A 17,499-nucleotide genomic window follows, 5' to 3' on the forward strand; every position below is an offset into this window, starting at 1 on the left:
CTTCATTCTTGCTGATTAATATTGTGTAATAGAATTAGAGGAAAGAGATTATGTATTGTTAATGACTGATTCACCCCAGCCCCCCTCTCAATCTTTAGAAGTATTCCACATTACCATTCAATGCCTTATTACCATTGTAGGGTGTCTTTCCTTCACTCTCCTATTTCGTTTTGTACTGATATTTAGATAATTTTCCCATTGTACTCGCACATGCTTTGTAAAATCTCCCAGTTCTACTCCTGCATGCTCATAGAATCTTCCTCTTGTTTTGCATGCTTTATCTGCAAGTCTATTTATGAAAAGATGTATCTCTTCATGGCAACCTCTAGATTGTAGCATAAACTCTTGGGCACTATGGATTATTTCAATTTGAATACTCTTTCTATCTACCTCATATCAGTCTTTTTCTTGTGTGAATGATATTCTCTTCTTTTCAATTTATATTGTGTCGATTTCATCTTGCTGCTTACTAAATCATGTTATTTATATCCTTTTTTTTTGAGAAAGGATTGTGTTTGTTAATGTTGAAGCTGACATTGTAGATCATTCTAAAATGTTTTGCCATCCCTGCTAGCCAAGAAGGAAAACAATGCCCTTACAGGCCTTTGATTTGTGTAGGCTCAAATTTCAATAGAAATGAATCGGAAAATTTACACCTTGAAGCATAAACATAAATATAGATAATACTAGAAATTTTAAAAAGACTAAAATTGCAACAATAATACTGACTAATGTGTGGAAGAATAGTCTCTATCATTAAATGTAGCTACCGTAGGTTTGAATCAAGCATCTTCCAGAAACTGTAATGCTGTAAGTAGTTCAATATTTGATTTGAGTGGATGGTGCCCTAATCTAACAAACTTGAACCTTTTTTGAAACTCTATCAAGAATGAATGTTTTTACCAAAATCTTGTTTGAGGCTTGCATGGCCAGTGAGAATTAAATCAATGAGCGTTCAATGGAGAAGCATTATTATCTAGAGTTTTTGTTATAACTATGAGTTGTGTTTTATTCTGCTTATGTTATGGCTTGAGATTAAGCTTAATATTAAGAACAAATAAAGAATTTATATCACTGTGCTGCCAATTTATTTTGCAATTTTGCAGAGCTATACTGTTTAACAAATGCAAAAAATAACATGCTTAGAGTTTTCGAATTGTTACTGACTTTTTCTTCATTTTATGTTATGTGAGAAAACCATAAAAAGCAGTACCAAAAGAAAAATCTTACCATGTGAGCAGAAGCATCATATCCACTCAATGTGTACTGACTCATGAGCAGTCCTAGAATAAATATATAAGGTTTACTATGAATTCCAACTCCATTATCAGTATTGAAGTGTTCAAAAATAAACTCAGCACTAGCCTTCTTTGGAGCAACAGTAGGTATAAGAATCATAAGAACAAAAACACCTGAAAAGAGAAAAAAACTTTTAGTCCCAAAAATTGTTGTATGCATAAACATCAGAATATATTTGCAGACCAATAATCCTCAATTTGCTGATATTTACCTAAAACATTCCATGCAGCAGATAATGTCCCAAAAAATGATAGCCATGTAACAGGAAGACTATTAAGAATTGCATGAGTCAAAAGAATTCCCCCATGAAAACCAATGACAACATACTTGGACGCACTGTATCCACCACCATTGTTGCCTCCTGTACTAAGAAGGATAATCACTTGAAGCAGTTGTGCAAGAGAGAAATCTATACTCGTAGTAACTGCCCACTGAAAGAAACAATCTTAGCAATGATAAATATATGAAAAAGGGAGTCTTTTGAGGTAATAATAACCACCAATTAGAAAATCTGTGATACCACATAACCAATGTACATCGCTAAAATAAAAACTAAATATACAAGCAAAATATGCAACTTCAAATGGTTTCAGCTCCTCATCGTCAAGGTTGAATTTATTTCTGTGGAAGAAAATGTTTTGACCTACCTGACCAACTATGTTAAACCTGCAGGGAACACAAACAATAAAAGTGTTAAAAGGTATCAGATTTTCCTACTAATGTAAACTTTCTTTGAACATTTATCCATGAAAAACCTTACGCAACATCATTTTGATACAATATTTACTGTGAATTTTATACCCCGTTAGCAATTTTGAATAATTTCTCCTATCACAATAATTTTACAATATCCTTGTTGTAAATAGATTTTCCATTCAAACTAACAGCTTTGTGGATATCTCAAACTTCAATTGCTCTTGGGAATATAACCTTACATTATACCAATTATAAAATCTGTTTCAGTTATATGAAGGGAAGCTCATGTGCCTAAGTTTGGGACTTTAAAAGGTTTCCAAATGTCACTGTCGTATAAATTTCAATCCTCTTGTTAATGTTGATTAGAATGTACATATTCTTTTAATTTTCTATCACTTGAATAGTGTTCCTACTGACTTAATGTTCTTTTGCAGTTTATGATCAGAATAATAATGCGATGATATTTCACAAATGTGAATATTTCTGATTTTAATAATACTTCAATTTCTTCAAAATATGGATCCCAAATTTCTGATTGTAAGAGAGATAGATTGAATACTTATAAACTTGCACTTGTAAATTTCTGTACTTATCTACATTCGATCTCTCTTGGATTATATATATAATGTTTAAGAGACATGTCTCTCCACCAACATGTTTAATCCTTGGCACCATTTCATAATCCGTGTCTTAACAAACTGATGGAGATGATAAACATAATCAATATTATTAAGCATAGACCGATTCACAATCGGTGCAACCTGTACAGTCACCACATATTGGTACAGTCATCATACATGACCCAATTCATAACGGTTGCAATCTTGTGTATCGATATTCATTATCGATAACATTAAGTGGATACTCAATATTGATTATATTTGATGCACGATGATAATGTTCAATATAAATATCGACTCAATGCAGATTTATCAATACAGATATATAAATGAAAATTATAACGAAAATCAGATTCTCATGAATGATAATTCACAAAATTAATCAATATAATGATTTGTGGTTTATTATTAAATTATATATGTATGTATATCAAAGTATATTGATATACATGCATAAAATCATAGATCATTTTCTTGATAATTATCATCCATGTTTATCAAACCAACACTATTATTTTAACACTCCCTCTTAGCTAGGGAAGATCAAGTCTATCCAAGTATTCAACAAAATAGATCCATTTATTGTAAGACAAAGAGATCACCTCACCGTGATATCAGGAGATATAAAAATATCAAGTCACATAATATTCCTCGTAACTCAAAATATCCACATTATGGTATGTACACTAACATCAAGTCTCATGATGTCTACCATATGGATATTTAATCATGGTATATCCATGAATGCATTATCCACCATGATTTTCTCATAAAGATCATTATGATCTATCAAATGATATCAAGTCTCCTAATATCTATCAAAAAGTCTAAGGGATTAGTTTTCATGACATGTCCATGGATATCAAGTCACATGATATCCATCATGATAATGAAGTAGATCATTGTGCAGTCGTCACCTTAAAATGTCAAATACAAGTGTTCATTATTTGAAAAGTTTGTCACCTTTCAATAATGTCCACAAGAGCCCATAAAGTCATGGAGTCACACATGACAACAAAGAGATTATACATTAAACATCATTATATATAAGTACAAATCAAAAATAATTGAGACTCAAACTGAAGTTTGACTTACACTTTTAACCATACCAAGATTATTTCAAAAGTGTTCGACTTTTATCCTGGAGAGAGGTTTGGTGAGAATGTATGTTGTATGATCACTTGTACTAATATATTCCTACTGATCAGATTTCTTTTTACCATGTCTCTAACATAGCGATAAGAAATCTCGATTTGTTTTGATCTATCATGGAATACTGAATTCAAAGAAAGCTTGATGCAACTCTGATTATCACAATGGATCATAGCAGGATTCAAGGGCTTGCTAAATAATCCCACAAGCAATTTTCCAAGCCACGCTACTTCTCCTGCTCACATAGAGGCTATAATATACTCAGCTTTTGTAGAGCTTTGTGCAACTAATGATTGTTTCCTACTAATCCATGAGATCATTGTTGATCCTAAACTGAAGCAACACGCTGATGTGCTTTTCCAATAAATCACACTTCTAGCTCAATCTAAGTCAAAGTATCCATGTAGATCTAGGTCTATATTTTTTGTATTTAAGACTATATCCAATTGTACTTCGAAGATATCTCAAAATATGTCTTGTACCAACAAGATGTATCTCTTTTGGTTCATGCATAAACTAGTAAAGTGCATTCAATGCAATAACATATATCCAGTCTTGTGTTGACCAAATATATCAGGGATCCAATTATTTCTCTGTAGAGAGTGGGATCTGCAAATTTTAAGTGTGTTGTTGCTTCCTTCAATTTGTGCAAATTAGTTTCCATGTGTGTAGACATGGATCTACATTCCAATATTCCAAACCTCTTCAGAATGTCAATAATATACTTCCCTTGATGCCATTTGATTGTTGCCAAACTTCTAATCCAAGTAACGTAAAATGCCCAAGTCCTTCATGTCATTTTTTGAAGCTAGATACCTTTTAATTGAGAGATTAGGTGATCCTCTCTGTAATTAACAGGTCATCAACATATAAAATAAGAATTAACATATCACTATCAATTACCTTTAAATAGAGGTTTGGATCGGCATCATTCTTGGGAAACCCTAATCCCACAAGATAGTGAGCAATACTTTCATACCAAGCTCTGTGGGCCTGTTTAAGTCTATATAAAGCCTTCTTTAATCTACATACATGTGATTCAACATTATGTATAACAAACCTTCAAGTTTCTCTAAATAGAGTTCCTCTTCAATTGTATCATTCAAGAATGCAATCATCACATCCATTTGATGTATCTTCCACCATTTGGATGTTGCAATAGCAATTATGGCTTTGATTGAAGTGTATCGGGCAACAATGGGAAAAGTCTCTTCATATTCAATACCCTCTTTCTAAGAGAAACCTCTGGCAACAAACGACACATTATGTTTCTCAATGCTACCGTCTGCAGCATGTTTGATCTTGAAGAGCCATTTTGACAATACAACAGATTTTCCTTTAGGTATTGATACTATGTCCCACACATCATTTTTTACAAAATGGACTAATACTCTTCTGACATAGCAGCTTTCCATACTTGATGTTTGAGAGCTTCTTCAACATAGGTTGGTTCTGATTTTATGATCTCACTCATCAAGGCAACATAACTAAAGAATCTGTGGGGTCGCTTGCTCTCCCTAAAAACTCCCTTTGGTGTTGCATACTTTTCAGCTTCCTGAATCATGTTTCTAGCCCAAAGTGGTCTCTTTTTTTTATTGTTGGGTTCATCTAATGGAGCAATCTGATATTTATTTTCAATCTCTTAGGGAGACTCCCTCTAAACCTCAAGAATGTGATTCTCTTCCATATCTTTAGGAGGATCTTGATATTCTATCTCATTAGAGCTCTTGGATCTCCTAAAAGCAATGTCTTCCTCAAAGATGACATCTCTGCTGAGTTCAATTAATTATTGTCCAAGTATGAATATCCTGTAGGCTTTAGATGTTTCACTATATCCCACAAATACTCCTTTCTAGCCTGAGGGTTCTAACTTAAACTCTATATATATTTTAAAAATTGAATATGCCTTCTCTTCATAGATAAAGAAACATTAAGACTTATGGTTTTTTGAATATTAGCACAGACAATATGATGGGCTTCTTCTGTTATCTAGCATAAAACTCTACATTCATAACCTATGGGTAGGGGTGTATTCTTGCATGGTTAATAATGATACTTACATATAGCCACTAAGGTAAAGAATATGAAGAACGCTCGGTAGGTATCACTCTTAATCACAAATGAAGATGCTCCTGCTCACTAGTGTTAAATGCCTAGTTAGATGTAGGCATTAGCTGAATCAGTGTTTTGGGACTCTGCGAGTCCAAGGCAGAGGCGGCCTTTCCGAGGCAAATGGCCTCTAGGCTCGGACTCGGTCGAGTCCTAGCAAAGTCCAGGGACTCGTCGAGTCCCGACCCCAGGACTCTCCCAAAAAATAAATTATTTTTTTCTTTATACATATATATATATATATATATAAAGATAGAGATTTCTGGAAGATGTTTTCTTTTTAGTGTATATTAATTTTGAAAATGATGTTGTCGGGCTCACTGCCAATATTGGTTACTATCTAGGTTTCATTATGAAGAAGTCGCTTTCTACATTGTAGAGTTCAATAATGTTGTACAGATATTTTCCGATTTACATATATTTGCATTAGAATTCTATAATGATGTATATGAGTTTTTCTTTTCTTTTTTAGACTTACGTGTTCATGAATGTTAGAACTCTCTAGTGTTGTACATAAAGTTATAAACTTTCAGACTTACGTGTATATGTGTTGTTGGCTATGTCCTTTATCATTTTCTTAGCAAAAATTTGTAAGCCAACTATAATTGTTATTAAAAAACTTTTACCATTAAAAGTTGTGTTTCACCAAGCAAATTGATAGACATACTTGAGAGCCCTGTTGATGTCTACAATGCACACATAAGTTGTAACAAATATATATTTCTCAACATCTGAGTCTTCCATGACTTATCTTAGGCGTATTCGTAGGAGGGCATAGGCTACTATGAACCTTAGTCTTCTACACTCTCGCTGATATTTTGATATATGTTTTCAACTTTTGATTCCATGGATTTCATACATTGTAGACATTTGACAATGACACTATGTTTAACTTTATATTATGTTATTCAGTTTTTTTCCTTCAGAAATTCGTTGTTATACTTATGTGATCTATGCAAAATTGTGTATGAGTGTTAAGTAGCTTGTATTTATCTCAATTATTGTGTATTTGATGTTAACTAACTAAATGATGCATGAAAAAATCTTTGAATTTCGTGGATTTTTCAATTTTCTGAGTCCTTGCCGAGTCCGAGTTCGAATAGGATTTTGACTTTCTGAGTCAGAGGCGAGTCCGAGTCTCGTAACTATGAGCTGAATAATATAGCATGGTTGTGATATTCTTACATGTCCCTCTTGACTTTCATATATCTTAGATGGCCAGATGGTTGGGCTTGTATTTTCTTGCTTATTCTTTCCTTTCAAAGTTCTTTGGCATTGTAAAAACTCTTTTGGCAAAGGAGCTTCGGCTAGTCGCTTTTGGAAGTCCGTTAGGCTCTATTATGACTTATTCACTCACTGAATATGAGGGATACAAGGCGCCATCTTTCATGTTCACTTTTGGTTAGTTGGATTGTTCTATGATTGATTGATTAATCTCCTGGCCCTGAGTTATTTTAATGAAGGTTTTTCTGCAGATGCTCTTTCTCCATTTCACTATGGCATTATGGTGGATTTACAGTTGGATAGGTATCTTCTGCAATACAGATATACCTCCACCCTCATGATCTAAATCCTTAAAAGATTATGGTCTTTTAAATAATTTTAAATAAGGCTCCTCCAACGCTTTGAGTCGATTTGGACCAAGGCACGGATATACCTCCACCCTCATGATCTAAATCCTTAAAAGATTATGGTCTTTTAAATCATTTTAAATCAGGCTCCTCCAAATGCTTTGAGTCGATTTGGACCGAGGTTTTTATATGAGGAAAATCTATGTTATTCTTTGAATGAAGCACTCTGGCCCAAACTCATTGAAACTTATCTTGGTACTAAATATACTTTATATTAAGTCTATTAAGTAAGGAACTTTTCCTATGGATGCCCAGGATTTAAAGGAAATCTGGGCTAAGTTATCTAAGTATACCATTATCTGGATGAATGTGATATTTGGTGTAATCCTTTGAGTATATTTGCTCTTATCTGGGGAATTGCAATGTGTCTCCAATTTGATTCAGTTTGAGGCCTTTTCTAGAGGTTTTCGGTATTCCTTTCCTATGGTTTAAAGGAGGTTGAAATTAGAAGTGGTTATTATGGATTGGCTTCCTTTGTTAGATGATTAAGTTATTCTTTTTTGTGGATATTTTATCTTGGTTACTAATCCGACTCTGCAGTGAAGTAAGTTTGTTTGCAGCTTCAAGGAATCTTCTGGCTTTGACAGGATTGGGCAGCAGTCTTATGGAGGGACTTCAGTCATCTATTGTCAGATATGATAGAACCACTGTACCGGCTTAGTGAAGCTTTAAATTTTGTAATTTTGTTTGTTATAAATTTGGTCATGTAATGATAATCGATAGATTGTCAAACCAATATTATTTTGTAAAAAAGATGAACTGATAAGTAATGATAATTGAAAGATTGTCAATTTGGACCATGATCCAGCACGGTAATATTACATTGTATTCTGATTTCTGGACTGAATATTCCTGGGCAAGACTGGAGGCTTTCTTTACTTCATTTTTTTGTACCGGTGCCTACACTGAACAGAGTTGTACTTGTATTCTAATCTTTCTTTATTCAATAAATATAATTCAGGCCTTGGCCTTTGATCAATTATAAAAAAGGTGCAATCCCATATAATATGGCAACCCACAAGTGGTAAATGATATATATATACACACACTTGCTTATAGGAACAAATAGAGGAGGATAGGAAGTGGGGAACATTACAAGAGGTATTAATGTAGAAATCACAACCAATAAAAGAACTAGCCTAGCTGATTATGGAAGAAAGAAGTGAATAAAATATGTCAACAATCAATCTGGAGAAGAAGACAAAAAACTTGAATGAAGGACTCAATACACGTCCACACAAGGAATCGCATTAAAATTATCATTCCCAGTCTATCCTCTACACCTAGTGGGTCTAAGATACATACCTATTGAACAGTTATATACATCTTATAAACAACCACCCAATCTGCAAATATCATCTCTACTCAGCTAAGTTCTGGCCATATACAGACAGAGGAAATCATTAGAGATTTCCTTATGGAGATATCGAATATCAACCACTGGGAACACAATATAGAAGATAATAATTAATAACTCAGGAAGGAATGGTGGACGGTTAGAAGAATATATATGACAGGGGCTTATAATTACAGAAGAACTAATTAAGAGATCACTACATCAATTATTATATAAAGAGGTGCAATCCCTTGTAAGAAATAGGCAAGTCATTGAGCTTTAAAAGTTTCATCAAATTCGATAATAATCAGGGATGTGTATAAATATTGAAGACAATCATTTCTGGGATGACTGGGAAAAACAAAAAGGAAAGATACCTGTCTTTATATCTGAATACTTGTAAGAGCCATTTGAAATAACAGTAACATATTCACCCAATCAGAGGAAGGTACAAATGATCCTAAGAAAACTACATATGCTTATGAATTACTTTGGGAGAGTTTATGGGTGCAGATCAATTAATAGAGAATACAAATAGCAAATATGAAATACTTTGGCACTCTTCATAAGGAAGAGATAGGTAAGGAGTGAATCATATATACTACTAATATGAGTCAAAATATATATAGGATGTGAATCACTTTACATATATATTGATTGAATCAGAAATAGAAAGACAATGTTGGGCTAAGTATAAGAAATTGGGGTTATTGTGCCCACATTCTAAAATACCCTGAAAGGGGGCATTACATGGGCAGACACAAAGATATATATAATCAGAATATAGAGAAGAGGGGAATAATTCATCTCTTATCAATTCATTCTTATTTCTTCCCATCTGAGTGATTACCATACTTGGCCTACAACTGTTGGTAGGCTTTTGAATTAGAAAAGGCACCATAATGCAGGATCGATAGTACAGATTGGAGACAACATGCATATTGTTATCAGAAAAAGCCAACAGGATCAGTTAGTATCCAAAAGGTTGCGTGATGGTTGAGTCACCCCTTCGGGATATATATGTATATTGTCCGATTGAACTATGAATCAGCATTATAGTTGTACTCATGATTGTATACTTTGTTTATATGAATACAGTACTATCTCATTCTGTGTCATAATCTAGTCTCTGAATGCAATAAATGTTCGTTTACCCTGTATGGTAAACTCATATCTGTTGTTAAATTACAACTCTATATCAGAATACTCGTCGTATCACTATAAGCAGTAGTATCAGTTCATTATTTATATCAGACTGACATATTAAATCAAAATATAAAGAAGCAATAAGATATTCATAAAAAGACAGTAATCGAGTGCAAGTCATAGGCAAAAGAAGCTTTTTACAAATAATCAGTCCCAAAACACGGACAATTGGACATGGGACATAACAATAGTTTCCTAGTTACAATACAGACTCAGTTGCTTGAGGCAGATTGTTGGTGTTGGTAGATTGTCGAATCAGATTAAGCCAATCAACACTTGTAATCAGATTGCAAAACCTGAGGAGATAAAGTTTGCCATGTCTGTAAACAAGCCGCCTAGAAGGATGAGTCCTAGAAGACTAGAACAGGTGATGGAGGATTTCATGAATGAGATAAGGACTGAGATCCACAATGCTTTGGATGGGACTAGAAGAAACCATGATACAAAAGATGATTTTGAGGAAGCTACTAAAGATCTAGAGACAGCTGAAGTTGATGTTCCTGTCGAGGAGGAAAGATTATTGAAAGCTATGGCACAAATGGGTAAGAGTCATAGAATTGATGTTGCATGCTTTTTTGGTTCTTTACATGTGGAGTAATTGATAGATTGGATTAATGACCTAGAGGATTACTTGAAGCTAGAAGATAGTAGAGATCCATAGAGAGTTAGGTTAGTACAAACTAAGTTGAAGGGTCAAGCTGCGTTATGGTGGACAGAATTGTAGTAAGATAGTGAAGATAATCGCAAACCTAAGATCACTGATGAAGAGTTAAGGTTTCTAGACTTAAGGCCAAGTTCATATCAAAGGATTATGAATTGGAATCGTTTAAGAGATTGAGAAACTTGAAATGGAAAGATTTGACAGTTGAGGAGTATACCGAGCAGCTCTATAAGATGACAATCAGATCCGGACATTAAGAGTCATCTAAGAAAAAGATGGAAAGACATGTTAATTGTTACATCCCAAATTTTGCCCTAAGTTTTAAATTCATTATAGCCGTTGGGTTAACGAAATATTCCTTTCCTGATATTGTGAAAAAGTTAGTTAATTATAAGTGTATTAATTTATTTCTTTCCTAATCATGTGAAGTGAGTTAGTTAATTAAATATGTTGTACCAACTGACGAGTTATTTCGTTCATCATCATGTGAAATGAGTTAGTTATTATAGACGTTGATGAAAATAATCAAGCAACCTATAACTGTCATTAGATGATCGACAATTGTTTGATTGGAATTAACGATCAATATATTTTTGAGTTAATGTCTTGGCAAGTATGTTTTTGCTTGGGTGATTGCAGAAGGAAGACTGAAGAAATGGGAAGCATTGCTAAATGGGATGATCGGAAGGGGATGGTCGATTGGTCCAGTCATCAAGATCGGCAGGTATGACCTAAGACTACCTTGGAAAGGATACGAAGACTTGACAACATATTGCATTATGGGACCGCATTAGCTATTAGAAAAACAATATAATAAAAACTTAAAATAATCTAAATTAAAAATATAAAATTCATACCTTTGAAGATTTATTATTGGAATCTCTTATTTTATCATTATTATAACCCTTAAATACAAACACATGTCTATAAAAATGGAGTGACACCAATAAATTATAATTTAATAATCTAATGATGCCATTTCACCAATATATACACATGAGTGTATAAAGACTGCATAATAATATTAAAATAAAAATTAAAACTCTTCAACTCTTCTTATTTCTTTTCCTTCTTATTTCTTCCTTCTAATAATTCGAATTTGTGATGTATAGGAATGGCCTTCTTGATAATTGAAGGTAGCCGAAGAGCCAAGGCCAGCCATTTAAAAGAACATCATTATTCGTGTTTGTGACAACTCTTCTATGTACTGCACTACTTTCACCCTTACGTCCGCCTGTTGCTCAGTCAGCTGAGTAAATATCAGAACGACCTCAGATTCAAATTATACCATTCCGTTTCAAGTCCTTTCTATCTTTTTCTCTTACATCCGACATCAAGTGCCGAGCAAGGGACACGAGGAAGTTTATCAACTCCAGTCGTGGGAGGAAGAAACAACTTGATTCGGGTCACGTGAGTCATGCTATGTCCATAACGTAGCCTGTCTATTTTGTCTTCCTTTCTATCCGCATTGTTATATCAAGTCTGTGGTAAGTTTTTGTGCTCTTTCCGTATTGATGATATTACTGCAATCGGTTTTGAATACTGGTCTAAATGTAAAGAACAATACGCTAACCATAGTATCTTTAGACGAAACCATCATAAGGAACTGATATCATGTCCCTTGCTTTACTATTAAAGAATCATGAGATTGTCTCAGTTTTGTTATATGGAGGATGGAAAAACTGTATCAAAATCCATGAATCAAAGATCATGTCCATCATATTATATTTCTTTCCTTGCATTTAAATAAAAGTGTAAATGATGTCATAATGATCAAACACCAAGGAACTCACCAGCAAGGATGCCATTAAAGGTGAAGAGGTGTAAATTAAGAGGAGATGGATATAATTTCTCAAGCACCTAGGAATCACCGATAGGAAGCCAAGAATGGTGAAGAGGTGAAGATAACCTACAAGATTCAAAAATGAAATCAGTTAAATAAGTAATAGAAAAATACATAATAGCTCATGCATGTTTTAGTAATGAAATACGTTGTCAAGTCGAGTGGTGGAGATCAGGTTTACGAACCCAACTTTGAAATCCTTGGCCAGGGTAGATATAGGTAGATGTGTCGATCATGAGATCTTTTTGTTTGTCCAAACGCTTCAGTTATGTAGGAATAACTGATGGGACACTCAAACCACCAAATTACTTGGATGGCTGGACTTAAGAACATCCCAAGCCCGATCCCGAGGTAGGGAGGATCGTTTTATTAAGTTAAAATATGTGGAGATAAGTATGGTCTGTGGTTGGGAGGTTAAGCCTATGTCAATGCTTCTCCTCTCACCAATGTCGAGGCTTGAACAACATGTCAAATGGTTTCTCCATTGTTACTGTATGTTTTCTCTTGCACCTTGACCTTCAGTTTCATAGTAGATTAGTTAGATAGTCGTTACTTTATTTTTCATCTTTTCATGTTATCAGTTAGTTTGAAGATATCAGATGATAAAGAATATAGATGTTCTCACTTTCAGCTAAACATGATATCAGTTAGAATGAATGAAAAGTTAGCAACGTATTCGTTTATCTATTTCATTTCAGCAGTTGAAATATAATTGGCAAGTAGATTAGGAAGCAGTTACTTCTTTAGTTATAATGGATAATAGAAGTCCTTTTCATGTGAAGTAGAATGAGTTATGAGTTAATTAAAAGATTAAATTGGTTAGGAAAATTCATTGTTACAGAAGTTACTGTCTTTCTAATTGTAATTAGTTAATAGAAATCATTGTCATGTAATTGGGATTAGTTAAATATTTGTTTTAAATTGGCTAGAAAAAATTTGTATGTTACATTAATTACCTGAGACTTAACATTCAAGATGAGTTAAGTATGTTGAGGATTAATGCAATTGAGGATGCTTATCAATATGTTCTGAAGGCAGAAGACAAGTTGAAGACAAGACAAGTTACCCCTAGGGTTAGGGCTAAACCAATTGTTGATAAGGGCAAAGATAAACTAGTGATTGGAGAAGAACCTGATCAACAAAATCATGAAAAGGGCATAGGCAATAGAGAATTCTAAGGTACTTGTTTCAAATGTGGGAATATTAAACATAGAGCTTTCCAATGTTTAGTTGGTTCTAGTAAAGGAAAACAGAACTTAGTGGAACATGAGGAACAAGCAAAGAAAGATGAACCTGTTGGAAGGGAAGTTGCACCTGAGATGGGAGAATCTTTGGTACAAAAGTTATGATTGAGGAGACTCAAACATCCTTGTCCTTAAGGGATAAGTTTGTTTTAGGATAATCATATGGTGGAAGTGAAAAAATAGTGTTGGGTTAATTTCAACATTGGACCTTACCAAAATGAGGTATTGTGTGATGTGGTTAACATGAATGCTTGTCATGTTTTGTTGAGTAGACCTTGGCAATAAGATATTGGTGCTATTCATGATTATCTAAGGAATGTTATTTCTACCATGAAAGATGGCAGAAGATTTACTTTACTTCCTTTGAAGGAGGAAGGAATGAAAGTTAAGAATCTAAGTATGAAGAGAACTCACACCTTAGGACATCGGACTCCTTCGGATCAAAAGGTGATGGATTTGTAGCAAGTGGCTTAAAATGTTACCAAGGTTGTACATTTATTGAGAAATCTGACAAGAGAATGTGAATCGATGAACATAATGATGGGTAACAACCAAATGATGATATTACCTTAGGGCACTCGTGAAATGATATATGATAAGTAGACTCTTGCGGTCGATTAGAAAACATTAACTTATTGAACAATGTCATAGGTGGAGACAAACAGAAAAAGTTGAAACAGGTAATAGTTGGTAATTGCATAATTGATCGAGGCCAAAAGACTTGTTATGGTAATTGATCAAAACAGAGCATGTGGAAGCAACTGGGGTAAGATACTAGACGATGGAGTGTATTCTTTAGGATTTGTGGATTGGCAAAGGCAGCACATTCATTTCCTTCTTGATGAAGAGGATAAATGGGTCAAGAATGAGCATGTGCTTTATGTTTTGAAACCTGTCAGATATTCATAAGTTCCTCTTATGGAAGATCTTCTATTAACTTGGAGTGTTTGATGCAAGAGCATCCTTGGGTCATTGGAAATCTTGCATCACCCAAAAAACATTCCTTTTGATTTATCTGTTTACAATTAATTTGGACAATTTTCCTATTGTTTTAGGTTGCGATCAATCTAGTTAGCTTGTTTTCTTATGTGATCCATACGGCATGGTCTATGCATTTTGGAGATCCTATGCCTATCTTTGCATCTCGTTCCAATGTTTCCAAATGAAGTTATCTTAAGATTGGTTTCGTCCTATACTAGCTTACTTGTTCTAACGATTAGGGTGGCAAATTGCAACTTGCAATGAAGATTCGCAATATGCAATGCTTAATGGCATTCTATGTTCCAATACATTTGATCGACCCTCCTGTATGTTCACACGGCACAATGTATCTATTCGAGGTTGTTCTTATGGATTTGGGTCCTGACCTTTCTATTGTAATATTTTCTTTTGTCTTTAGAAAGTAATGGTCGAATAAGTCAACTTGTAGTCAACGATCTTGTATATAAGAAGGTCAGTAGTTCTTGTTTGAGTAGTGCTAGATGGCAAAACTACTAGATGATTAGAAGAGATTCAATAAAAGTAACTAGGATAACTTGGATCTGTTTAAGGCTTCATAATTTTGTGATGATCAACTGAATGAGTCTTTGAAGACAATGAATGAACTTGTCTTCTTGTAGTTGTATATTGACAATGGTGATGTAACATCTAAATTTGTAGGCCAACTCGATGATAATGCAATGATTTTCTTCCTTCGGTATTAATTGCTTGTTAATTTGTTTGAGCATTTTCATTGTGGTTTAATCTAACTACAAGGTCAGATATTTCCTTTGGAATGCTCTCTCCTTGACTGTGTCATGTTGGATCTCGATTCAATATAAAGATCGGTCTTGAAATTTACAAAGTGGTTAATCGAATGTCAAATCGGCAAACTGAAGGTGACTAAAGATACCCTGACACATAAATTGATGGGACATTAAGCATTGTGGGATGATAGATCGAGGCAATCGCTAGAGGTTATAACCGAAGAAGGACAAATTCCACAAATAATGTCGAACGAAAAAAAGGGAAGGGTGTTGCCCAAGAAGTGCAACCTAGAAAGAGGTCCAACTTGCACAATGAAGAACGCTAACATAAGAGGCAAAGATTACTCAGAACTCCATCACCGCCTAGTAGGAATCTGAGCTTACAAATTATTTAACCTTTCACAAGGGGAGAGGTTGAAACAAGCAAGAGAAGGATGTTGTAGGAAGATCAAATGACTAGGCCAGTGCAAGATAGAGAGAGCATCAATGCTTATCAAAAATCTGTCCAAGGAAGAGATAGCGAGCAAGAGTTGTTGAGGAAAGCACTGGGGCTATGTTAGAAAAGGAATTAGTAGAGATAGAAGTTTCTAAGAAGTGGAGGTTCTTGATGCAACAACACGAAGTCCCATCACTAAGGAAAAAATTAATTAAGGGATGTTGCAGGGACGAGAACAATTGTCAATCCATGATCAACATATGCTCATTCCAGATTGGTTAAAGAAAAGATTTCAAAGAAGACGTGAAAAGGAAATTGACCTGGCATTGCAATTACAAGAAATCTTGGACCGAGACAACAGACAAAAAGAGGACAAGGCGAAAATCTTGCAAATTTTATCAGGGGTAAATCTAGATATAGGACTCTACAGATTGTACTTGCAATACCTACAGTTGACAAATCTAAGCACCGGATTTCTCCAAATGAGTACAATGTGATAGAATTGGATCTAGAACATACCTCTAGGGAGCAAGTAATAGAAGAGTTTGATGACTTCGTCCAAGCAATGAAGGAGAATATGAGGAAGTTAGAGGCTTATACCAAATGGTGAAAAGTGAGAATAGGGCATTGTGCAAATATCCAAACAACTTATCTAGGAAGGGAAAAAAATTCAGGCATTTGTTCCTCCCATAGTTCTTCTAGCTGAGTCAGTGGAAAGCCTTGAGAAAACAAGACAAGTTTCCCAAAGTGCAGAACCTTGGATGGAAGACATCCAGAAAGATGGATATAAATATGTTGAAGACATGGTACAGATATATGAAAAGACATTTACCATCTTTTCCAAGATACAATGCATAGATGAGTTATAGGAACTTAGGAAGACAAGCATATTTATCAAGACGAAGTAATCTCACACCTGCAAGCCTTAATGGAAACTCCCAAGAGCATGTTGACCCATGGTGGAGTGATAAGGGAAGAAGAAGCATATGTTTTCGCCTACTGGTATAGTGCATATTCATGCCAAACGAGATGTTTGAAAATTTCAATGAAGAATCCGCTCATTTGAGAAAGGTGGATGGAAATATTCAGAAAGGAATCTCCAAAACAGTTGTAGCCTTATTGACACAAAAGATGACCAAGAACGACATAACTATAGTTAACCTAAGAAGAAAGATGGAAGAGTTCTTTCAATTAAATTTCTTCTCAAAAGATGACTTTAAGAACTTTTCTATAGGGTTGAATGTCATGCTCACAACCCAAGACTCAATGCCAGATTGGGAGAACAGTTTGAGAAAGTGTGAATGAGAAATAACCATTCCAGAGTTCAAGTGAGAATCGGCTATAAGTGTCAACATAGATGAGTTGGAGATGGTGCTATGCAGATTCCAAGCATTCAAGGATCCTAATCAAGCTTAGGCTATTCTTGGTGGAGGAGCATTTAATGCATAGTGGGCAATAATTTCACATCTCTCGTGTTGAAAGGGCTAACATAGTGGCCATTCATTACCCCACTAAGAGTGT

At 34.5% G+C, this 17,499-nt stretch overlaps 1 protein-coding gene across 5 annotated transcripts in view; it reads right to left on the minus strand.

The window, feature by feature from the left end:
* LOC149571521 (bidirectional amino acid transporter 1) overlaps nt 1-17,499 on the minus strand; it is a 107,556-nt gene that overhangs the window by 39,850 nt on the left and 50,207 nt on the right. For all 5 annotated transcript variants that reach the window (XM_089813026.1, XM_089813028.1, XM_089813025.1 and 2 more), the window contains 3 exons: nt 1,947-1,965; nt 1,511-1,730; nt 1,231-1,412 (listed from right to left, as the gene is read on the minus strand). In XM_089813026.1, coding sequence (XP_089669152.1) covers nt 1,231-1,412; nt 1,511-1,730; nt 1,947-1,965 — 421 coding nt within the window. The remainder of the gene's footprint in view (nt 1-1,230; nt 1,413-1,510; nt 1,731-1,946; nt 1,966-17,499) is intronic.

This window comes from Cupressus sempervirens, chromosome 2 (genome assembly GCF_028749045.1).
Source record: "Cupressus sempervirens isolate cs-2001-9-10 chromosome 2, ASM2874904v1, whole genome shotgun sequence".
In the NCBI taxonomy this organism is placed as follows: domain Eukaryota; kingdom Viridiplantae; phylum Streptophyta; class Pinopsida; order Cupressales; family Cupressaceae; genus Cupressus; species Cupressus sempervirens.